General features: G+C 38.0%; 1 protein-coding gene across 1 annotated transcript in view; it reads right to left on the bottom strand.

The window, feature by feature from the left end:
- LOC5571151 (sarcoplasmic calcium-binding protein 1) overlaps nt 1–26,569 on the bottom strand; it is a 60,089-nt gene that overhangs the window by 16,585 nt on the left and 16,935 nt on the right. The window contains exons 3-4 of the mRNA XM_001653412.2: nt 9,890–10,056; nt 995–1,075 (exon numbers count right to left, since the gene is read on the bottom strand). Of these exons, the coding sequence (XP_001653462.1) occupies nt 995–1,075; nt 9,890–10,056 (248 nt within the window). The remainder of the gene's footprint in view (nt 1–994; nt 1,076–9,889; nt 10,057–26,569) is intronic.

Genomic DNA, 26,569 nt, shown 5'->3' with positions numbered 1-26,569 from the left:
CGTTGTTAAGTGCCTGGATTGGTAGGGGGTGGGGTGGTCTTCTTAATATCTGTTCGATTTGCGGAAAATTGCTCGATTGGAACATGTGGGTTTGAATGGGACACATTAAGTGAAATGCGGTTTATCTTCGAAGGAAGGTTTTTCTAATAGAAAACGCAACAATTAAATTGTCGATGACAGTATTTAACGAGTCTTTCTTGGTATCCAGAATGTTGAAATAAGTAAGTGGAGCTACAATAAGACCCCTCAATTATAAGACTGATTGTATGAATTTTATTTAAAAAAAACATATGTTTGATAAAAGTTACTTGTTCCTGAAGTTGACCAGCTTGGACTACTTGGATACTTTACTTGATCCAAAGGCAGACTATTTATAAAAGCACAGTTAAAAATAATTAGGATTACACGTCATGTAAACTTCATTTATGCGATGTAAACATGATGTCATGTAAATTTCAGTTTGAAATCATGTAAAAATGTGTTATATGTCATGTAATCACTCAGGATCCTGGTCAATTACATGACATATAATTGAAGTTTACATGACATATCATGTAAATATCAATGATATTCCACGCTCCAATTATGTGCATTATATGTCTCAGAAATTTACACGTTTCGTTCGAACTGTGAGTGTCAAGCCTAAAAATCGTATGATCTAAAGGGTTTTCATGGGCTGTAGAATGTTTGTGGGGACTGCTAGTCGTAAATAATTCCCTATACACAGTAGTCCCGCTAACCTATAAATCAAACCAAATCTTTCGTTTGGACAGTTGTAATTGCACCGTCGACACCTCGTAAATTTGCCGCGGCTACTGACCTATGAAAACAACGGCGAAAAACGGAAATGTTTTCTTTTTGTGTTTTTCACATTCGTTAAGTTACGCACCTTTCGCGCTACCGACCGGCAACGATTGCACCCAGCCAACGCTCGCAAGCAGAAATAAATTCTAAATGGCGTGTTGATTCATTTTTCGGTAAAATGTGCACTTACCTTGGGGAAGTCGGAGTAGGACTTTCCAACGCAGGTAGCTTTGACGGCATCCTTGAACTCTTCGGTGGTGATCTTACCGTCCTGTTTGTGGGGAAAAAAATAGATGTTCAATAAAATTCGCAAGTTTTAATGCATTTTGGACTCATTTCAACTGTTTTTTCTGATCGAAGGATACATTTGCAACATTTTTCAATCTAGTTAGCATGGGCAAACAACAATGACGTAGATACTCTCAGATGGTTCAGACATCCAAGCAACCAGATCAATCAGGCCAAACAATGACCCCACACTGGTTTGGTAAATTTGGATTAAAAATAAACTAATTCGGTCTACCCCAGGTACCAAGTCTACCCCTCTGGTCAGTTTCGATAGCAGAGCACTTTAGACCCATTCATTGCCAAGGTGCTGTGCGAGTAGAACTGATGGTACTGAATTAACCAGCGCGGCCACTATGTGCCATAAACAGTCCACCTAAGGCTAATTTAGTTTACTTTTGGGGCAAAAGATTGACGATGAAAAAAATCTGATAAAAATAAAACCGTATTTTGGGGTTGCTTTGCACATCAACTAGTATTGTGTAATATTCACCTATAATACATAGGTTTGTTTCTAGCAATAATTGAGGCACAGTTTCCGGTGTTTTGTAACGATTTATGGCACATTAGATCGTAGTTTTTCGTCTAATTTAAACTGGTCGCGAGTTGCTTTGATTACTGATTTTGACGGTCAACGATTGCTTTGATTCGGAGTCAATTGAAGTTTAGTACATCCCTCGCATCACATATACACACCTCGGCAGGTGATGTTTTCAATTTCAACCTGGGTGATCCAACCAAAAGTGATTGAAAAAAATCTATCTACTGTCCGTGAAAAAGAAAATGAAAGATAAACAGCGTGTTTTCGACGTTTCTGCTGATGCACGTGCTTTGATTCTCACGGTTATAGGCGTAGCATATCCGTACCCACATCTGTGGTTTGATCTCGCGACAGTTCAATGGATTTCAATAATAGATTATTAAAACATGGGATTCAATTGACAGAACTGACGATCCAAGAAACAATCATTCATCGTTTAGAAGTTGTGTTGCTAAAATATGGAGCAATCGGCCATGTTGGAAATGTTTGGGTACACGGATTTCTCCATTTACATAACTGCTATTTGCAGAGTATAAGTAATACTTATTAAGTATGCAGTTATTTGATGTTAACAACTGGCCTTCGGGAGTTTTATCATTGAATTTTTTTTCTATCTTTATTAACGAGATTTTTAGCCCTGGGCTAGTTCATCTCGGGCTGCAATTATTACCCAGGCAGGATCAAACAACTGTGATGTAAGGAGTGTATCGAAAAGTAGTCGCAAATATTTATTATAATCTTAAAAGTTTTGAGTTGAATCAACCAACAGTTATATGATCAGAGATACCTTACAAGGTATTTAAATCTTTTCATCTTATCTCGTTTGATTTAAATTTCTGTTCAATAAAAATCATCGAATGGACTACCTGCTTTGCTTTTGTCCACAGGTGATCAGCAGATGTTTTCTCGTTTTATTTTGTATGGAGAAAGGCATCTAACTTCAAATTTCTCGTAAATGAAAGCTTTAATCGAAAAAATATTTGGTAGATGTGGAACCTTTTAGCGATTTTTCGTGCATGAACACTAGCGCATGTACGTTACTATGCGGTGAGTAGCGAATCAGGCCATGGATGTGACCCAGAAGACGCTTAAAATATCAGTTTGGAGACTGCATATTTTTCAATATTTTTTAGATTCTACTTAATCACATAATGAAGATTAACATGAAAAAAGGTGTCAAAAAGATCCATTGTGCTAAGAGATATACCGTTTTGAATGTTTGAAATTACTTTTCGATACAATCCTTTTGAGCTCAACGCCTATCAAAGGTTATCCAAGTGCTTGTTGTAATATAAGACTTCATTCCAGTGAAGGTTTTTACAAGCATAACACGTGATTTCTTGAAGATACACAAGTAATGATTACACCCAAGCAGGTGCAATCAATATGTCCCACTATTAATTAAGTCTAATGCATAGCCTATAAGGGTATAACAATTGTCCAAAAACCTTCTAGCGATCACTCGTTAAGCTTGTAGATTTAAAGAGCTGTACTCTAAAGAGCTATAAGATAGTCTTGAACAATCGTTTAAATCTAAACTTGGTAGAACTATATGAGGCTTCTAAATGAAGACCTACTCGAAAAGTCATGGTGCTCCCTAGAATGAGTCTATTTTGTAGCATATTTTTACCGGTAAGCTACTGTTCACCGCGCATTTGAGAAAAATTTGCACTTCAAAAAATAATATTCATTAATTTATTAGTATTACATTTTTATTACAATGGATCCGCGTCAACAATGGATTACCGCGTCAACAATGGATGGCTTTGCTCTTGTTCACAGTTGGTCAGCAGGAGTTTACGCGTTTCATTTTGTATAGGAAAGGTACCGTTAAGTCACCAGTCACCGTGCGGCCTCCATTCACCGTGCACATATACAAATTCCTACATTTTCAAACATAATTTTTGAATAATTTTTTGTTATGCAACACTAGTTTTAGTTTTTTCCCTGGATTATTATATAATTTCACGCTACGTTGTGGTATTCTAGTACGCTTCAAATTATTTGGAAAAATTATATAATTTTTTGAAGTGTATTTTTTTTTTAAATGCACGGTGAATGCTAGCTTGACGGTATCTAACTTCAAATTTCTTGCTTTATTCAGAAAAAAATAATTGGTAGGCGTGATTAGGGTTACCATATTTGCTCTCACTGAAAAGAGTACATTTTTACAACTCTGTACAAGAGTACTTAAGAGTACACTTAGCCTACCTCGAAAAATTTAAAATGCACTACTTATGAATAATTTCGACATTTTCTTGCAAAAAATTGTATGATTCTCAATCATAGCCACTTTTCCAACATTTCAATTAAAATTTAGCTTCCAGGGAGGCACTATTCTTAACTTTTCATCATAGATTTTACGAAATAGAACTCTTAACTCTTTTTCACCAATTCTGTAATATGCTTTCATACTTTCTTAGTTTATTGTTTCAATTAATATTTTTTTAAATAACATTTACTGTTCTGAAAGTCGTTCGACTTTTTGTAATAATATAGTCTTTGTTGAAAAAAGTCTTTCCTTAGTACACCCGATTCTGTTTCTGCGCGGATTTTTACATAGCTAGTTTTGCAAAGTTTCTCGAAACATCACGGATTTTGATTTCGGTTCATGAAAAATTGCATTACCAAAACGACGAAGTGCTTAAGAGAAAGTTGCTTCAATAAGATTAAATTGTTCGAAACAAAGTGATTTTTAATTTTAACTGACTTTTTCAATTGAAAATTAATGATAAGTTGATTGTATATTAGTAGTTCTATAATTTACTGTGTTGAGTGAGGTAACGAGCGTATATTTTTTTTATAGTTATTTTTAGCTGATCGTGTTTGTCGAAAATCGGTGAATTATCTATGTTATCCTGGAAAAAAGGTTGATCTAGTTTCTTCACTAGGTTATTTAATTTATCGATTATCGTCAGTAATAACTGAAAAAGAGTGTGAGCCCGTTTAGCAAAAAAGAATAGTACACACATTTTAAAGTCAAAAAAGAGTACTTGTACTCTAAAAAGAGTACGTCTGGTAACCCTAGGCGTGATAGCCATCGTCATCACGCATAACCAGTACCAAATCATCACGCACTCCGAGTGCTTGCAGGTCCTCCTCGAGCATCGTCCAAGTTTCCTGCCCGTAGATAAGCACCGGTCTAATCAGCGTTTTGTGCATGGTACTTTTGGTGCGGGGACGATTCTCGACTTCCACAGATTATGCGTCTCCGTATTTCACGGCTAACATTGTTGTCCGCCATCAGCAAGGATCCGACCGAGGTAAATAAATGCATCTACCACCTCGAAGGTATCCGTAACGCTGCTTCCTAAGAGAGCCCTGTTGCGATCGTCTCCGCCCACCACGCTTGTTGCTTCGCGTTACAGGCATTTGTACATTTCTGCTACCGTTTAAAATGTTCTTCCGATTACATCCCTGTCATTAGCAAAGCCAACAAATTGGCTGGACCTTGTGAAAATCGTGCCTCGGCTGTTAAACCTGGCTCTCCGCATGACTCCCTCTAGCGCAATGTTGAACAACAAACACGAAAGTCCATCACCTTGTCTTAGCACCCGGCGGGATTCGAACAAACTGGAATATTCGCTCGAAATCTTTACGCGGTTCTGCACACCGTCCATTGTCGCTCTAATCAGGCTTATGAGCTTCCCGGGAAAGCAGTTCTCGTCCATGGTCCTCCATAGCTCTATGCGGTCTATACTGTCGTATGCTCGTATGTTGTACTGTAAATCAATGAACAGACGATGCGTAGGGACCTGGCATTCCCGGATTTTTTTTAGGATTTGTCGTACTGTAAAGATCTGGTCCGTAGTCGTCCATTCACGGAACCGGCTTGATAACTTCCCACGAACTCATTTACTACTGGTGATATATGACGGAAGATGATCTGGGATAATACTTTGTAGGCGGCATTTAGAATAGTGATCGCTCGATAGTTCTCACATTCTAGCTTGTCTCCTTTTTCATAGATAGAGCATATAACCCTTTGGTTCCACTCCTCCGGTAGCTGTTCTGTCTACCCAGATTCTGACTATCAGCCGATGCAGACAAGCAACGAACTTCTCCGGGTCCATTTCAATGAGTTCCGCTCCGATACCATCCTTCCTAGCTGCCTTGTTATTCTTGAGCTGTTGAACGGCATCCTTAACCTCTCTCAAAGTGAGTGCTGGTTGGTTGCTATTTTCCGACATTCCGACGTAGTTCGTTGCCTTGAACAAAATGTTCTCATATTTATCCCTACAGATTTCGGCTTACGCCACGGGATGCGTTGAGATTTTGATAGAACTTTCGCGTTTCTTGGGTACGACGCAACAACTTCATTTCTTCGCATTCCGTCTCTTTCAGGCGGTGCGTTTTCTCGTGGAACAGACGGGTCTGCTGCTTCCGCTTGTCTATAACGTTCCACGTTCTGTCGAGTACCTTACTGCATGCACTGCGTTCTTCCCCTCCAGAATCGTTCTACATCAGTCTTCCCATGAAAAGAACCGATGTTCAACTTTGGTTTGAACCTTGTAACTTGCAAGTGCAAAGGCGCTTCGTCTTTGTATCAGTGTACTACGCCAAACCCGGTACTTGTATACTTTGATTCAAACTTAGTTTCAAATATGACACAAAGCAGACAAACAGAGAACGGTTGAAATTCACGCGTATAAATTTCTACGATCAAATATGGAACTTCTTGGTACACATCGCAAGACCCTTGAGGCTTAAATAAATGATTTATTCAAGCAGATCGGCTAAGATCAATATTTTGGGTAACATTTAGCGGTAACTTTATGAAAAAAAAGGTTTTTACTGTACCATACAACAAGACATGATAAGTAGAAAATGATAATCGTGGATTTCAACTGTTTTCTGTCTGCCCTCTGCCCCTTGTGCCATCGTTCTGAACCTCGGATGCAACAGAAGATTTGCACCAAAATTTGAACCGCGGTTGCAATCGAGGTATACCCCTTCTAGCACTAAACCAAAAAGCGTCTTCCGTTTTTTTTTTACTAGCGCTGCCTTTCCTGTACGTTAAACCTAATGTCGGAAGTAGTGCGCTGTATACTTCCGACATCATGTTTAACGCACAGGGAAGACAGCGCTAGTAAAAAAGCGGAAGGCGCTATTTGGTTTAGTGTTAGAAGGGGTATACAAATGGACCGGTTTTCGAATCGGCGTTCGAAACGATGTTCACTTTACACATGTTGGGGTTTAGGTTCAGGTTCGAGCGTTTCGGTTTGCACACGAGAACAGAGTAAGGGTATCTAGGGTAATATGCACCACCGGAGCAAAACGACTTTTCGGGGTTTCTATGAATATTTTTGAAATATTAAGACAATTTTCTTGGAGTTTGTATTGTAAAATTATATTTTGAGGATCCCAACTACCAGCCCTTGGCGAAAAATCATCCACGATTACTTCGCAAATACTCTAAAACAATATCGTGGTTCGTTTCACCTCAAGGGCCTATTACCCCAGATTCCCTTACAAAGAGAGTACGAAACCGACTGAACCAACGTGTTCGGTGTTCGGTGGTCCTCGGCGAACCAGTCATTCCGTCGACTCCGTTCAGCGTACCCAACAATGTTAATCTTTCGAAAAAATCACTGATTACGATTATAGATCTGGAGGCCTATACTCAAAGGAGTTATTGTATAATCCTAAAGATCGTTGAACACAGAGTATTGTTTGTTCCGTTGAATCTGTTGCATGCTCCTTTGAGAGCAAGCGGCGGAATCCGGATCAATTGTGTCCAATTCGCGTTTTACGGAAGAAAAAAAACGAAAACTCGCGAAACAAAAAATCGACGCGTCAGTAGTGTTTGATCCGTTGAATCTGTTGCATGCTGCTTTGTGGGTGAGCGACGGAATCCGGATCGTGTCCGGTTCACATAGTAACCGCACTATCGGTATCGATCATTCGTGTATATGTTCACGTATTCATTTAAAAATATATCTTTATCGTTTACTAAAACGAATCCTTTCCCATACCCAAACTCCCAGTGTTTTCTTGTGGAAGTGCAGAGGACTCCTCGGCTTCCATAAAGCAAGTAACACGTCAACATGTCTTTCCCATTCCCAAATTGACCTGCATTCGGACGCAGCCGGCGCCGGTATTGTTTGTTATAATAATGAGAGCACCAGTACTTACACATTGAAGATGCTACTGATCCTGAGTAGCATCTGTTGGTTCCTTGTGTAAGTACAGCTGTTCTTGCAATAACGGAGTAGCGACTGCGGGTGGTCATTCATGCTCATGCTCAATCCTAAAAATCGTTGAACACATAACTTGATGGCAATTGCATAATTTTCAAGAGCCTGAGTAAAAATGTTGATCATAAACCTTCAAGAGATTACCGGTTACGCTTGTAGGTTTGTGGACCTCTGCTCTAATGAAATATTTTGGATAACAATATAGCTTTGATTAGATCTGGAGGATAACAGTGCACGATAAAACCCATCTAAACAAGCTCCAAACCTGGGGCACTATTGCTAAAGGATGTTCGAAGATTGTGTATTATGCCAGGACAGTAAAACATCTACCTTCTCTTTTGTAGCTGCTATTTATCAAACTTGTAACAGCTTGCGCAACATTACCGATAATGGACCGATACAGATGTGATGCTTTGCTTTGATCGTGCTTCAGAATCAAATGAAAGCAAATTCTGCAATCATAACGATTCCATTTACGTACTGCCGACCCATTGCGAAGATTTCATATGATATTTCCTGGTTCGATTCAAAACCTGGGCTAGAAATTTGCTTAACTTCTTCGGGCAATACATCTAAAAATGCAAAAATGCGCCGATACACAATACATCTAAAAATGCAAAAATGCTTGACTCCTGGCAAGCAAAGCTCTGAGTTAATAAATATGGAATTGCTATTAGATCTCTACGGCTTAGACTCAGTCCCAGTGGGAGCGTAATCCCAAACAAACGTATAAAACAAGGTGAGATTAACGATGGAACAGTTTTTCTTCACAGTTGACGAAACCTTTACCATACTTTCCACGTTATGTACATTAGAGTGAGTTGAAAGGTGCGGTTGGGTACGCTCTAGAGTAGACGCACCGGTTTTCGCCATAGTATCAATATTCGCCATCACTACTCCAGAACCGTTTTCTAATGCAAAATAAACATCGTATAATGTTTATTAACTTAATTTCAATTCATGTGGCAACATTCTCAGGAACCGTAACCTGGGGCCAAATTGATCACTATTTTACAACTTTTGGTTGTGTTGTCCTTCGGAATTCAAATATCGTCAAATAAATCTCTAATCAAATATCTCTATCAAATATCTTAAAAATCCCTACTCCATTGATTTTTATCAGTTTATGTAGGTAATCGACTTTTCATGAAATAATATTTGACATATCATAAAAATAGTTTAAATATCAAAATATTAAAATAACACACTGGGGCGAAATTGATCATCATATAACAAAGCAGGTTTAAGAATAAAAAAATCTCTATCTACTAAACTTGGGTCTTCTGAATCTGAACATTATGTCAACATTCTAACAAATCGAGTATTTGATTATTTTATTGCAGAACTTAACTTTTAAATTCTGCCTTATACGTCTAAATGTAGGCAATTTCCATTATTAAAAAATAAACGATTTTATGAGAAAATAAAACTATACTTGCTGTGCTGTTTGATATCAAAAATGAGTTCAGTAGTTCATACTTAAGCTTACACAACATTTTAAACACTTAAAGTTGACATGTAGGCATAGCACCGGTGGATTGTTTAGCATCGACATTTCCAACTGTATTGCTTACACCTTTAAAAGTGTGAATATTTCTATGTAAAACTGACCCAAATAAAAATTAAATAGTTCAAAATCATTTTTAGACATCTATAAACCATATAGTCAAAAGTCTTATGATTTCTAAAAGGTTTCCTCAGGATGGTGAATACTGGTACACCCACCCTACCGTTTCCTATTTTCCCGTTCCTCTCGCATGGCTGCATTCCACGAACAACGACGGAGCTGGTGGTCTGCCACACGAGCTCCATCCTGCAGCGAGGTATCAACTCTGACCGCACCGTATCCGTATCTGTGTCTACGGGCGAAAATTTGCTTACCACGCATCCGAAGGATACGGATAATTAGCAACCGCTGATTTCGCGTAAATTTACGAATCCTTCTCGCAAGCCATCGCAGGTGGCGCTGCGTTTATAATTTTTGTATCCGTGTTCTAAACGGTTGAATGAGCCTAAAAGGGATCCCACCCAAAGCCTACTACTATTGTGGGCCAATGCTTACGTGATCTAAATCGGCAAGGGCAGAGATCTCATCCCACAGAGCCTTCATGATGGTCCGGTATTCGTTCAGGCGTGCTGGGTTGATGGTGCCCTTGCCCTCGACGACGGTGGCACGCAGGGCCATGCACATGAAGTCGTTGTTATCCAGGAAGCCATTGTTGTCAATATCTGTTGATGGGAAGAGAAGATAAAAGAAAAGTTATAGTTTTCCGCTAAGTGCTGTTAACTGCTGCTAACGAGACATCAATAATGTACACCAGGTAAAGTTATACAATTGAATTAAACACGGGAGTTGTTTCGCTCAAACATACATCACAGACAAAAGGAGTTAACACTGTCCAACTATGAAATATGATTGCTTTTACTTGGATTTTTTTACATCGAGTGCCGTTGATGAAATTTGCCCAAGTGATACACCGGTTTGTCTATACGAACTTTAAACGGCTTTTAGATGCAATAATTTCATTTGCTGAATCTTGTTTTATACTTAAACAAGTAGTAGTTTTATCATGCTTTTACATGATCATTTTTCGAAGCTTTTTTAGACTTTAGACTTAGATCTCACTATCCTAAGGAATATTTGAATAGTCATACTTCTCAAACCTCAAATGAAAGATATTCTCAAACTAAAATTCAAACCATGAGTTGATATTTGAAGGGATCATCAACATTTGAAACCGGAATGCTTCGGAAAGCTCTTTGGGCTGTTTAAAGTATGGTTCCATAAGTTGATATCGAGTCATGGAACATCGACTTATGGAAGTTTCACTGTAGCAGGTTTGCTGAACACAGCAGCGTTCTAAAAAAATCGTTTATTGATGCCGCCAGATTAGTTAATGAAAAATTGTCTTGTGATGAAAATTGTCATATTTTGACGTTGTGTGCAGCTGTTTTCAAAGCCTACTATTTTAAGCTAATATTTTCTTATTTTTCTATAAGTACTATTTGGCACCGGAGCGGTGTTAGTTTTTGAAAATATTCAATTTTTGTGTCTACAGATCTTTTCTGTAAGTCGAATACGAAATAGGCCTATCTGTCGAAAGATAAGCTCGTCTTGCTAGTATTTATTTAATTTTTCATGATATTCTACTGTCAACTCTTTCTAACTCGATATTTCGTATCTTGATATTGAGTTAGAGAACCGTAGCATAAATTGGTTTTCATAGCTACATCGATGGTCCCTTGGATCGCATTTGCACTGGTTTTGTGTTTTAAAACTCGATATCTCCCTAACTCGATGGTCGCTTTAACATCGAGCTTTGGGGGGACTGTATATAGAATAAAAAGATAAAATCAGGTCAAAGACCTCTGTAAAATGGTTAGGGCGACCTCTGTTTAGATTTTTATTGGGACTTCTGTGGAGAACACTTTGTAGAATATAGGGGAAAACAATTGGCTAAGGGTCTTTGACATATTTTAAAACTACGATAGGTATTCTTTGAAGACCCTAGACTATACGTACAGAATTAGTTGAACTACAAAAATATCAATACTTTTGTGACAAGAACAAAGTTTTAAAAAATTAAATTTTGATAACTTTTGTTGTTCGCACGACCAAGCAAATTTCGCTATATTAGAAGCTAATATCTAGATTTAAGGTTATTTACAGGTTTTTTTTCGTTAGATATGGCTCGAACTTTTGTCCCACTATGAGTCAACATATTTTTCCAAACATTTATGCAAAAACTGATACATCTCAAAGCAACCTTATAGATTTTGTTAAGCTCTTACATGGAGTACCTGTATGACGAACTCGCCAAGGGTGAAAGGCGATTATAATAAAAATTATAATGATGATAGGTACATCCTTTTTTGTTGAAATTTTATCAGAAGACCTTTTGAGGATATCAGGAATAAATTTGAGTTGCACACAGCACTTTTTACAATATCTAAATCACGAAACAAGTTTCGAAAAGAACTACCTATTATGATAATGCACAAATCTATGCGGCATAGTTGCAGTTCGAGGTACGTTGAATTGTGAACGCATCTTGATCTTATTATACAATTAATGTGTTAGCAGTTTCTCATCGTAATAGGCTGTTTTCCATCACGCCAATATTTCATGAAACGGCCTACTTTCCTGCACTGAATTATGCAGTGCGGTAATAGTCATAACGCAACTGAAACCACCAGTGGTGTAATGACTCATTACGCAACTGTTTGGAGTTGCTTCATGAATCATTAAACAAATTTTTTTCCGAAATTGTAAAATAATGATGGTTGCATTCCGATATGGTTTCTGATACCCTCAAGTGGTCTTCTACAAAATTGCAAAAAAAAATGTTGTAAGCAACTCATTGCAGAACTCGATTTTTACAGCACTCTTCATAACTATCCAACTCGGCAAGCCTCGTTTTATAAATGTACGACTCGGGCTGTAAAATCATGTCATTCTGCAACTTGTTCCGTAAACTACTATTTTGCGATTTCTAAAAATGGTTCTGTAATGATTTATTACTCAATTGACATGACTCTTACTACACTGTATAATTCAGAGTAGGAAAGAAGGCCGTTCCATGACAAAGTGTCATGATAAAAACAGCCTATTACGATGAGAAATAAAAAAAAAACTTACGTCTAGGTAGGCCATTACCTTCTTTTTGAGGTGTACATAGTAACCCATACTATAATTGATAGCAAAACATGTTCCATATTTGCTCTGTGACGAGCAAGTAATGCTCCATTTCACGCTTACTCAATTACATTGCGGTTTGCATGAAATGCACCATCCACACGGTACGGTCCATATGATGATGAAACCTAGGATGGGACGATGCGTCAATGGAAGCTGGACTATTGGAAAACCACAAGACCGCAAATAAGCAGTATGACGTATAGGATGCATGTCACTTTTAAATTGGACTTCGCTTCGTCCAATGTCACATAAACTAATTGCACAGTCACATGAAAGAGTTGAATTCAGTGAATTTTCGGATTTTAGTCGGGAAATATTTCATATAATTCTCCTTAGAGCAAGCTTCCAAATTCTCACTCACTCTCACGATAATGGATTTCTCCATCACCACAATTTTCAGCGAAAAGCTGCCTTGCGAAATTATCCGTCTACAAAACATAGCGAAAATAGATAATGGCACAACTCCACAGCTGTGAGAATTTTATTTTATCATTCTCCTCTCCATGGAGAACTTTTCATGTGTCCATCGCCACAAGCAGCAGTTGCTTTTATGCATCAAATTAACTGCAGCTTTCGTCAAGTTGATGTGGTAGCATGGATAGTGTGCACGCATCGCGGCTGTTTTTAGCAATGTTGTAGGTTCGAATCCCGTCGGCGGCACAAGTTTTTGTTTATCCACATAGTGATAATTCTCGGGAGAAGTTGGTGAGCGAAAATATGATGGGGGGAAAAAGATATTATCCCCGGAGTGGAAAGATTTTCGGTTATCCTCCATCGTTACTCTAGGGAAAATAAGTGTGAGCGAAAAAAGATATTCACGTGAGGAAGCGAAAAAGCATTCTCCTTACGTGCGAAAAATCGTAGATTTCGCATCATTGATACGATAATTCAGAACCCTGCCTTAGAGTATTATCTCTTTTGCACCTTGTTTGGCCAGGATGGATATTTCATCCAGCATAAAAAATTATTGTGGCAACATTCATAATAACGTAACGCTTGCATTGAAATTCGCCCCGTCCGTAACGCCTTTTCAGTGTCTTCAGCATCATAAGTTAAAAATTGATCAATAAGATTAACACCACAAACATGAGTTAGGCTCACTTCTGATATATTTTGTTATAAAATATGAATTGAAAACTTTGATTTCACTTATTTGCAGTATATGTAGGTTTTGCATAGGGACTCAAATAGCCGTACTTCCAATTACTCAGGTCTAGGATTTTTTTGGGGCCCAGATAGCCGTAGCGGTAAACGCGCAGCTATTACTATATTTGTCCCATATTATGATTTTCACAGGGCATAGGAAGCCGAATCCTATTCTTAGCACATTTGATTCACTTCGGCAGTGAAGTTTTTTTTAAAGCAACTGCACTCATATTTATCCACAATATGTAGCGCATTAAAGTGCTCATTATTGCAAAGTTTCAGACAATTCGGCTGAAAAAAAACCCATGCCAAAGTAAATCATGGATGTGCCCAAGTAGCTCTGAACCCTATAATATCTTCCTGTTTATGACAAGCTACACAAAATGCAAAATTGGTATTTTGGTGCTCTAATCTAAAAAGCAGGCTTGTTGGCAGTATATAACGTCAGAAAAGAGATGAAAAAGAAGACGCAGGTATTTCTATACACAGTCAAACATTTATAGATCCGTATTGAACGAACCATCGGTTCGTGGTAATTTCGAGGTTATTCTGCAAAAATGTTTCAGAATGCTATTCCGAGAAGTCATCATAGTAACCATGGTTTAGTTTTAGTTTTTGTGTGCGAATCTCTATCGAAGCCACTTTCAAATATTCAAAAGCACACATCTGGAGAACTTGAAAGCTGTTTGCGCTGGAAATTTGATCGGTAGGTTTTTACCAGCCAGTGAATAATCGATTAAGTTCTCAGCTTGAACGACTCTTCGGTTTCTTTGATTGGTACGAAGAAGATTCGAGGTGTGACTTTGATTGATCTTCATCTCTTAAAACTTAATAGTTGTAATCGAGTTTCAGAAGATTTTTCAATCTGGGAAGTTCGTAAATTGAAAGGAGAACGGGTCGGACAGATGATTAAAAGAGTGTTAAATGCTTGTTAATCGTTGTTCTTGTAGTTGTTACAGTGCCAGGCATAAAGTTCACTCTGTAGCAGTAATAATTTATTACGCTTATTAGCATCACTTCAAACACGAAAACGGCGTTGTCCTTCCATTCCACCGTTATCGGGAGGACATTTAAAATTATGCGCCCCATTCGATTCCCATAATCGAAACAGTGAGGAGCGACTAGAAGTGTGCGTTTTCCATTTGGGTTCCATCCCGCGAAAATGAAAAAAAAAAAAAGTTTCCGCAGATCAGGGGGAAGTTAAGTGAGTGCCAATAGCGAATGAGAGAGGAAGCGCGCGCAAATGAGCTGTGAATGAGTGATCCACTTCAACGGAACTAATGAAATTTTAACGAGATTTTGATGTCTCCATTCCGGCAATCGAAAAAGATCCTTTTCGCGCTCCGCTCTTCCGAGCACTCAATTGAACAATTTTCAGAAACCGCGCGACGATGGCCTACTTTGTTGTTTCGACTCGATGATGTGGTTGTGGAGAGCAACTGTGGGAAAACCACTTGATGGTGCATTTTTTCAGGGTTGACTGAGTTGAATTTTGATAGATTTTCTGACACTCGTAAACAATCCACTTCGTTGTTTGCAACGAACCACGATGATCGATAAACCTTCCACTACAGTTTGGTATCTTCCCCCTTCATTTCATGACGACGTGGCGGAATCGAGTTTCTTCGATTTTGATGCTTGTTTTACGATATATCCACCATATGGACCAAAGACTCTTGCAAATATCGAGTCAAGGAACAAACATGAATTGAAAGCTACATATTCAAACAAACCATCATAGTAATCATGAAATGTTGTTTTAAGAAGAGTAGACTGCCATGAATCGCAAGTCAGTCCCATCTGCACTTTCGTCAAAATTGAGTTGATTGCAGTTTTCAACATATCTTCCAATGCTCTTTCAACTTCGGAAAAGTTAGGAAAAAATAGCAAGTGAAATTGTTCCATAAAGAATAGTAACCGCATGTCTGTCCCAGTACAGATTTCCGTATCGTGTAACACGAATATCAACCGTGTTTTGACCATTTTTATATTTTTCTCGGAAAGATATCGTAGTGAAAAGCAAATTGTGAAAGTTTCATTAAGATTTATAGTTTTGGCTTAGTGTTTTTTGAAAAACAAAACTGTTGGAGGTATCATTGTATTATTGTACATTGAAAATGGAATGTGTTTTTTTTATGGAAAAACTACTTCATGACTGCTATAAAGTTTTCCTGCTACAAAAACATCAATATTTCGTGTTTTACTCAACTTGCCCCACACCAGTTTGAAAATTATAGCCAATAAATTAAAGATGTACGGTGTGGTATTTGTGTCTTTTTAACTGCTATAGTTCTCCTGGAAATGAGTCGATATCGAGTCATGGATCATCGACTCATGGAGGTGTCACTGTATACTCCGAGAACTCTCTTTTGCTCGATTTTGTCTAACTGAACATGCTTGTTAGCTCCATGTAAATTCTGGCTACTATGATTAATTTCTAGAATGTTCTTCACTTACGGATGGATTGAAGAAGTTTGTGATTAAAAAATCATGGCCTACCTCGTTGCGTGGGAAATACTGACAAAGACCAGCATTCACAGTATGGAATTGGAATGTAACTTCTAATTGAACTCAATTTAGAAACTGTCTGCAAGTAATCGATCAAAAGTTTTTTGGACGATTTCTTGTGAACTGAAAATCTGTCTTGATTCTTTCATCCCTTCAATGTCGAGTAAAGAGTGAAGGATGTACTTGTCTTGCTAGTTATAAACGTGAAATAGCACTTCTAGAAAAAAAAACACACATTAGACAGTTCTTCCATGACTTCATCAAAAGCCTAATCCGATGCAAACCCAGTTTCCTACGCCTGCTTGATTTTTTTTGTCCCACAATGAATTTACCAGCGATAAAATATGCGCTATAATGCGCGCTATTTGCGATTTACATCAACATTGAACAAGACTAACTGAATGTCCTTTGAAAGACTTTCCCAATTCCGACTGTAACTAGCAGTTGTAAACATGCACTCGGATATGGCGCTATAGAAACGAATCACCAGAAGGTTAAAGCAAAAACTCGTACCAAAGGTGGTTGAAAAATCACCATCTCTCGATATTTGTTCGATATGCTAGCTAATAATTCCGCGTGGAATGTGCATTCTTTGCACATCACAAGCGTTTTTACAGTCGTTGTTCCTCGCAATTCTACAACGCTTTTTACGACCGTAGTTACACGGTTTGGTTGCCTTCCCACGAACGTCAACAACAAGCAGTTGTGTTAGTCCCTTGAACATGCGGCAAAAAGTTTCGTCCCGATTTGACTCGCGGCGACAACACCGAGTTGTACCTACCTAGTACCTAGAAAAACAAAAAATTGAAAACTCTGATCTTGTTGTCGGAAGTTTACCGGGATTATTTTGATGGATTTTAATTACGCGGTCTTGGTTAATTAATGCTATCTTTCGCCGTGACGAGCATCAGAAAGTGGATATTTATCGGACTAGCACGGATTGCGACGGGTTTCATTTACTGATAGAGATGGGAACAAGGGGAACGTGCTTTGGTGGTTTCACCGGTAGAGGGTGTGGTTTTGTAAAAAATGATTGGCTATGATACTTAATCATATTATGATGTCGAATCCGAACAAATTTGTTCTTAAGGCAAAGTAGGTAATGAAGCGTATCATTAACTTGAATTGTCAGAAAAGTTACGAGGGATTACAACTTTCATTACAAAGTTTGGCCTATTCAGATAAATGTTTCTTGCAGTTAGGATTCAGATTTTAAAAATATAAACTGTTGAACTCATTTTGCTATAACATTTTCATAACTTTTCAGACATAAGAGACATATGTTCGGAATTTGTTGGGCTCCTGAACTTTTTCAAAAAGTCATGGACACGATTGTCGCAGGCTTAGAAGGTGTTATAGCCTACCTATAGAAGACATTTTGGTTGTTGGTTTCTCGCAAAAAGAATACGATGTTCGGCTAAGAAGCCTTGAAATTTGTACTGGGCATCGATGATTGTGGCTAATTCGTCTCACGATTGCGAATTAAAAAAAATTACCCGATTTTTCATATATCGGTGAAAAAATATCAACATACTTTTTGCATGTAAGCGCAAGTAGTGATACTTTTCTGAATCAATATTACTTATAGGCCTGAGTGGAAGCAAATATACTGAAACCCTGACCGCTCAGAGAATTCTAAACGGATTCAAATGATTTTTTGTCAGTTCACTGGCCCACATATCTAGTTTCTAGAAGTGGCCAGAGGAACTCGGAAATATTCCTGTGGCCGGAGCTATTCCGGTGAGTCACTGGGTCAAGTCGGGTAAACAAGGGCTATTTTTTGGGGCACGCTAATTTACCTTTATTTATTTGCAATGACAATCATTTTAATTTGCATAAATCATTAAGATCTGATATTCAACATTATAAATGAAGAGTTTTGCACCGCTTAAAATATACAGGATGTGGCCATTCGGACGTGATGCCCGGAAGAACCGGCTATAGATTTGTTGGATACTAAACCGTTTCAATACTCGAAAAGTAGAAATCAAACGTAATTTCAAAGACAAATTAAAGACCTCCATGTCCCTTGCAGTTGCCCAAAATTTTATAGCTTATAAGGTAATCTAGAATGCCGTAAAAAGTGTACTGTGATCTGTCAAACTTGGGTACCTTGTGTACTACCGAGGGACCAAATGCAGTACTAGAAGTGGTACCCAATCTAAACCCGAGTGGGACGGACCTGGTAATTGTGCACTAAAATGTGTTCCCATAAGCTAGGCACAGATGTTCAGATACAAATTGGCCACTTTATCGTAAGTTTGAAGCGTCCCGGGACCCGAAAATGGTTATTTGTAGGATTAATCAAATGCAAAACTCATAGTTATCCAGTTCAATCGCTTCTCAAAAGGTTTACACTGATGCATCAATTATCTGTGACCTAATATTTGCCTACCTCTAGGGGCACAAACGTACAGCACCCTTCTCACCCGACCTGACCCAGTGATCCACCGGAACAACTGTGACCACAGGAATATTTCCGCGTTCCTCTGTCCACTTCTAGAAACTAGATATATGTGCCAGTATACTGACAAAAAATCATTTGAATCCATTAAGAATTCACTGAGTTGTGAGGGTTTTAGTATTTTTGCTTTCACTCAGGCCTACACGGGTTAAGAGGACTGAGTTGTATCACTTTGAAATTACAAGCTGCAAATTCAACATGGCTGCCAAAACGAATGACGGGCTACTTAGCCTTAAGAGAGTATGGGGTTCTTTTGAACTCGCAAAAATGTCTCTTTAGCGTTGATCATTTGGAATTTCTTGGCCATGATAGTTCATGGCACCTGCAGGGATAAAGCAAATGAAAAGTCGCGTGCTGGCAATTCAACAGTTTCGAGAACGAACAAATGCAAAAGAGCTGAGAAGTTTTCTTGATCTAGTCACTTATGTGGATCGATTAATTCCTCACTTATCGACAAAATCTGAACCACTCCGATTTTTCCTAAGAGCCGATAATGTATGGAAAGATCAACCAGGTCCGTCCCACTCGGGTTTAGATTGGGTACCACTTCTAGTACTGCATTTGGTCCCTCGGTAGTACACAAGGTACCCAAGTTTGACAGATCACAGTACACTTTTTACGGCATTCTAGATTACCTTATAAGCTATAAAATTTTGGGCAACTGCAAGGGACATGGAGGTCTTTAATTTGTCTTTGGATCAACTTAAAACTAGCATTTGAAGAGATAAAAGAATCTATCTGTGACATCTCGCCATCTCGGATTTTTTGATGTACGAGATAAAACCATTTTGATTGCAGATGCAAGCCCTACAGGACTTGGCGCAATTTTACTGCTAGAAGATGACAAAGGCATAAGAAGAATAATAATTGTTTATGCAAGTAAATCATTAATAGATTTAGAAAGCTTAGTCACAAAAATGTCCTCCCGCTTGCCGTTAACATTAAAGATTACAAAGTATTATCGGTAGTTGATGGAACAATGCGTAAGGTTGAAGAAGTCTCATCCGGACTTTTTGTACAGAATGTGTTAAATTATTCAAGCCGTACCTTTTTGTTTCATATTCCGAACACTTAAGGCCAGCTGTGACTTTTAATACAGGCCTAAACTAGCTGATATTTATGAAAATTGTAATTTCTTGGTAAGGTGTAACTGTTAGCTGTTGTGTGTGCCGATAAGAATGTTTATTTAAACTTGTTCTGTATTGTTTTTACGTTCTAATATGAAATAACATTTTGATTCAAATGCTGAACACTGTGTTCATTATGTCTCATATTCTGAACACCTTGATTCAAATTCCGAGTCTCACGAAAAAAATCATATTTAAATAAATAATTTTGCAAATAAATTTATCTGAGCAAGTTTTCTGACCACGAACTAAGGAACCATTACAACTCTCAAAGTATAATACATATTGAAAGACATCAAAACTGAATTGTAATTGACTGACCTTTCCTGGTAATTTGATGACAAATTTCAGCGAAGCATTTCAACCAAATCGCCATACAAAAACCGAGTGTTCGGAATATGAGTCTGTTTGGAATTTAAGACAAAACGGTACTTTTCGGAAATTTGCAAGTTGAAAGGAGTGTTGCTTCGGGGAGAGAGAATCGTTATTCCACAGGTTCTACATGGTCGAGTTTTGGAACAGGTCCGTAAAGGACACCCATGCATTCTTGTAATGAAACGGCGACTTTGTCAAAAAAAAATGTGGCTTAACTTGGACAAAGAGGATGAGCATTTTGTCAAGAACTGTAAGGAATGCACATTAGTATCATCTGTTTCAGCACCGGAACCATTAGTTCGGACACAAATGACAGACAAGCCCTGGGCTTATACCGCTGTTGATTTTGTACGACCGCTTGCTTCCGGCCATAATCTATTAGTCTTGGTGGTTTATTGAAGTTATTATAATGAGAGAAATCGCGGCAAAACTAACGATTCATGCGCTCTATGAAACGTTCTGTCCATACGGAATATTAGAGACTGTGAAAACCGATAATTGTTCACAATTTGTTAGTGAAGCTATGGTTGAGTTCAGCAGAGAATTTAGAATTGATCTTCTCATCAAAACTTCTCCCCATTAGCCTCAAGCTAATAGAGAAGTTGAGCTAGCAAACAGGGCACTTAAGAAGCGTCTTCGGATAAGTCAGGAGACGTTGAACAGTGATTGGATGTGGGAGTTACGAATGCACACTTGACAACGGGAGTAACACCATCATCATTAATGTTTGGAAGGGTGTTCAGGGAAAAACTACCTGCACTTCCTTCGTTGGGAAACGGATTGATCGAAGATATCAGAGACCGTGATAGAGAGAAAAAAATGAACGAAGCTGAGTACGCGAATAAACGTCGTCTAGCGGAACCGAACCATATCAGAGCAGATGATACGGTGATTGATAAACGCACAATCAAAGACAATAAATTCCACTCTGTGTTTATGTCAATCATGTGCAAGCTGTTCAAACTCTCACATGAACATCCCACCAAAAAAACTATTGCGTTTGCATTACACCCAGAGCCGTAGCGTGCTCTCATGGCGCCCTTGGCGAACCTTTATATGGGCGCCCCTAAGCCTAATTTTGTTTTATTTGGCAAAATACCTACAAGTTTGTAGAAGGAATAAGTCTTAGTGAAGTATACCAGATATATTTCATAAGAGATACTTTTTTGAATTCTAGAGGAATAAAATCTTCAAAAGATATCAAGGTGCTCCAACTAATCAAGACTCATCCATTGATTTACAAGAATCGAGGCAAATCCCTTTGGGTAAAGAAAGAAGAAAGTCTTGTTTTCCTGGAAAATTGAGAGGAATAAAATCAAGATTTTTTTAAGGAAAAATGAAAATTTTCGAAAGATTGCTTAAAAGCTTTATTTTAAAAGAGTTACAAAAAAGTAAATGGATAATATGGTCATTAGTGAATAGAAATCTCTTAAAATGTTACGCAGAGTTCCTCATTAATGTTTAACCAATTTCTACTCTTAATAGTATAAAATGTTTTCGTAATGTGAATAATTTACGGACGATTGCACTTCCATATGATGTTTCTCTAGAATGACTCAAATCAATTGATCATTGTCATGATAGGAGAGAAGATTCATCAAAAACAATTTTAATTTGTGTAAAATTATCGACAAAGAATGTTGACAGGCTGTTAAACTTGTTTTAGGACTCACTTAAAATATTCTCGAACCTTGTTATCACAGAAATAATATTGTAACCTAAAACTTGTTAGCGCATAATCATCTCAACTATTTAACATTTTTGTAAAAACAAAAACTGACAATAGCGAAACATGCTGATCAAATTTTTCATGTTAAGAACAATACCTAAATTTACAGCTTTATATATCACGTTTCTCAATATTGCGACTAAATTCTCTAAAAAAATCTGCTTAGTATTCTAAGACAATCTCTAGATTCGATTGATTGAAATTTATACCTTATGAGAATTATGAGCAAAAACTTAAAAATATTCTGCCCAAACCCCTAATTTGGATTTAGAGCCCCTAATTACCTTGGATGGGCCTACTCAGGTTTTTCTGTGAGAGTTATGTTTCGTATTCTATGACAATCTTGTAGAGGATTATGTGAATACCATGGCAAAGAATTCGTAAGAATCCTTCCCAAAGTTATGTGAAAATCTGGCTAAAGTCGAGAATCCAAATGCCCATTCAAATTTTGTTAAGTATTCTGTAGAATTCTTTCTTAATTGTTCAAAATTTTTGATCAATTTTATTTGATAATTTCTTCTAGGATTTTAAAAAGTTAAAAATGTGACTAAAGCCCGATTTGCTGCTGTCAAGAAAAGTAATCGCCTATCTCGATGCGTGGGAAATTTCTTCCAAGAAATGATCAAGAAAATCACGTTTCTTCGATCGCAGTACGCAGTAGAAGCATTAGCTGTAGAACGCTAATGTCGCGACTGTTCGTGTGATCAACATCTAGTTCGCCATTAGCAGTAGAACCAGTAGAACGCTAGTAAAGTTGTTAACACAAAACTGATTTCAATTATTATTACCTTAAACTATGGTAATAATAATTTTTATTTCATTGTTTGTTCAATACCATCCCCATTAAACATTTGACAGTTCACCAGCCGACTAAAGTGGTTGAAAAATAGGTCGATTGTTGCACCGACGCTTATGGAAGAATATCACCTGATTTAATTGGGTGGGCCGACGCATTCTTCTAAATAGGTGGATAAATCGGTATTTTAAGTAAAATCCAAGCAAGTTGACCTACTAAACATCAGATTTCCTCGGTCACCCGATTTAAGGTGAAGATTAATCGAAGCCAAAGTTCAAATTTTCAAGAGCACGGATCTGGAGAACCAAACATCCGTTTGAGCTGAAAACCTTATCGATTGGTCACCACCAGCTAGTGACCAATCGATTAAGTTTTCAGCTTGAACGGATGTTCGGTTCTCCAGATTCGTGCTCTTGAAAATTTGAACTTTGGCTTCGATGCATCTTCACCTTAATCTAGCGATTAGTCAGTTGATCGCTGTGTTAAACTTCCATAAGCGTCGGTGCAACAATCGACCGATTTATCAACCAATTTAGTCGGCTGTTGAACTGTCAAATGTTTAATGGGGATGTCTTTCTTTTGGGTTTGAGAATTACCAAAATAAAACATTCTCTACAACATGGCACTAAACAAGCAATCAAAAACTTCAACAGTAAGTAATAATAAAATAATTTTATTTTTTGATAACAGCGCCACTATCGTTCTTCTACTCATATTTCTATTCAGTACGCAGATGAGAGGAAATGTAATTTCAAATGGAGCTTTCTGTAGGGAATTTCTTGACCCATTCAGTCAAGGAATCTATTTACTTTCCTTGAGCGAAACAGCATACTTTAGCCTTTAGCTTAAGAATGCAATCTTATTCAAAAGTCCCTTCCGTTTTTATCAAGTTAGTCAAGCATTTTGGCGCCCCCTAAAGGCTGGCGCCCTTGGCGGGTGCCAACCTGGCCAACCGCACGCTACGGCACTGATTACACCGAAGCATAAATAGCGTTTTGAGTGACATTTCATGCCAGCAAACGTAGTAGACATTATGAAAAACTTGAACTTGTGTTTAGATTTATCAGCATCTTTGGAAAATCTGCTCCACTGACTGAGGTTTTGATTAACAGTTTATTTTGAATACAATACTTTTCACGTTTTCAGCTATAAAAACGACGGACTGCATTTGACGTTTCGGGACAGCTGAATCTGGACTGCATATGACGTTGATATTTTTTCTCTTCGCGAGTCTCTCAGGTCGACAAATGTGTTTAGAGGGATTACGATTATCTAAATTGTTTCAATCAAAGTAGTCGAGAAATATATTCGGTCTCTTCTTGAATTGTAATTCTGGAAACGATTGTGTTTTATTTTACTCTCCGACATTCGCCTTAAGGCAAAGTAGGCAGTCATGTCATTGAAATTTGAAGATGATTTTCGCTATTTCGTCTAACGATTTCGAAGTGAGGTAAATCGAATACTTTTAGACTGACAGAGCTGAAAAACTATATCAGCATATTTTCTGCGTGTAAGCACATGTAGTGATATTTTCCTAAATCAATGTTATCCTCAATGACTGAGTTTTACTACTTTGAAATTGAGAGCTGCACAGTTAAGATGTATAAACAGTATATTCTATGGCAGGCCTGCCCAACCTTTTTGAACTGCGGGCGATTCATCAACAAAATTTGGTGGCGGGCCAAAGTTTTTGAAGTGAACAAATTCATTTTCATAACTTTGAACAAGAGTCCATCAAGGAAAAAGCTTTTTTTTTGGATGTATTCAGAAAGATATTTGCTGTTAAGCGTCTTTGAAGAAATTTATGAGAACTGTGCTCAGGATTATGTCATTTAGCTCAGGTTTTTCAGTGCGCATCGTACCTTCGTGCTGTGCGTACACGTACTCTCTCTGCTCTTGGAAGTTTTCTTAAAAACTACCTAAAGCAATAAAACAGTACTTTTCAGTGCTACAAAAACAGTACTTTTCAGTGCTAAAATTCAAAACAGTAGTTTTCAGTGCTACTAAAACAGTACTTTTCAGCACTATTTTTTCTACTATTGATCCCTTTACGATCCTTGTTTGGACCCGTGCCTTCGATTTTTCGTTGGACCCGTTGGCGAAAGCTAGCGGTGGTAATCCTTCTTGGACACCGTCTTGGGAAAAAACCTTTCGAAGGTCACGTCTTCTTTCGTTTATTAATTAAACATGGTATCAACAACTAAAAAAAGAAAGGGTGAATCTCTGAATTCACTACTTCCTTCCAAAAAAGTGGGTTTTAAAACTGTCACTACACGTGGCAAGAATGGAAGAAAGGACGTTACCCCGGAATGCGAACTTTCTTCCAAGGGTGAAATGAATAATTGTATCGAAATGAGCAATCAGTTCGATGCTCTAGACAAATTTTCCGAACACCAAATCGAAGCAGCCTCTAGCCCAGGCTCTTTGATTCAAGTGAGGAAGCAAAGAGTGCCGCCAATCGTGGTCAGTTGTTCCGAATTTGGGGGATTTAGGCAGGAGATCTTGAACTCCATTAGGGGAATCAAGGTTTCCTTCCAAATCGCAAAGAAAGGAGACTGTCGCGTTTTGCCGGAAACTCTTAAAGATCGTGAGCTTCTTCTCAAACATCTTGAAGAGAAGAAGCACAAATTTTTTACTTATGACGACAAAACTGAACGTTTGTTCAAGGTTGTCTTGAAAGGTCTCTCAAGTGACTATAAATCACCTGAAGAGATCAAAAATGGAATAAATGATATACTTGGATTTTCCCCAGTCCAAGTAATCATTATGAAAAAGAGAACCCAATCTGGCATTGTTCGGAAAGGGCTTTCTCAACAATTTTATTTAGTTCACTTTAACAAAAAAGAACTAAATAACATTAAAGCTTTAGAAAAAGCAAAACTTTTGTTTGATGTCCGTGTGACATGGGAACATTTCCAGAAACCTGGAGGAAATTACCAGAACCCCACTCAGTGCCGTCGGTGCCAAAAGTGGGGTCATGGTACAAAAAATTGTCGCATGGATGCTAAATGCATGATTTGCGGAGGTTCTTCTCACGCCAAAGACGTCTGTCCAGTGAAGGAAGATACCACCAAATTCATATGTTGTAATTTCGGGGCCAACCATAAGTCCAATTTTTGGAATTGTCCTTCACGCAAAAAGGTCATTGAGGCTCGTGCCAGGCAGATGAAAGATAATATCCGTTACGATAACGGTCGTTTCCGGAATTTGCCTGGTAGAGTATCGAACAATGCTCATTTTTCAGTTAACGATCGCTTGATCATGAATCATACCCATCAGGAAGATCATAATCATGCTCATTCACAAACTAATTTTATTCCGTCGGGTAGCCGTTCGAATCTTTCTATTTCGAATGTATCTACCCACGGTAAATCCTTTGCCGATATCGTAGCAGGAAATTCGAACTCCTCCCCTGTTCGATCCATGGGTACCCATTCTACTTGTTTCAAATCAAATGGAAAAAACCCTACCGCCACAGGTAACTCCGCTTCTTCGTCTACCGGAAATTCCAATGGGAAATCACATGACATGTCTGCCTCTGATTTTAATTTTCTAACTGAACAATTGAATCTAATGATTGATGCAATGTTCAAAGCCACCCCTATGACTGAAGCAGTCCAAGTAGGTGTAAAATTTACAAATCAAATTGTTATTGGATTACGTTTTTCTAATGGATCCAAATAATAATTTAAATATTTTAAATTGGAATGCTCGTTCTCTGAATGGTAAAGAGGACGAGCTGTTTAATTTTCTTACGGTTAATAACGTGCATATAGCAGTTATTACCGAAACGTATTTAAAACCTGGATCTAAACTCAAAAGAGATCCTAACTTTTTTGTTTATCGTAATGATCGACTTGATGGGGCATGTGGGGGAGTTGCAATCATCATTCATAGG

Source organism: Aedes aegypti, chromosome 2 (genome assembly GCF_002204515.2).
Source record: "Aedes aegypti strain LVP_AGWG chromosome 2, AaegL5.0 Primary Assembly, whole genome shotgun sequence".
Classification (NCBI taxonomy): Eukaryota; Metazoa; Arthropoda; class Insecta; order Diptera; family Culicidae; genus Aedes; species Aedes aegypti.
The sequence above is the reverse complement of the archived record's forward strand: the minus strand, read 5'-3'. Positions and strand labels throughout refer to the sequence as shown.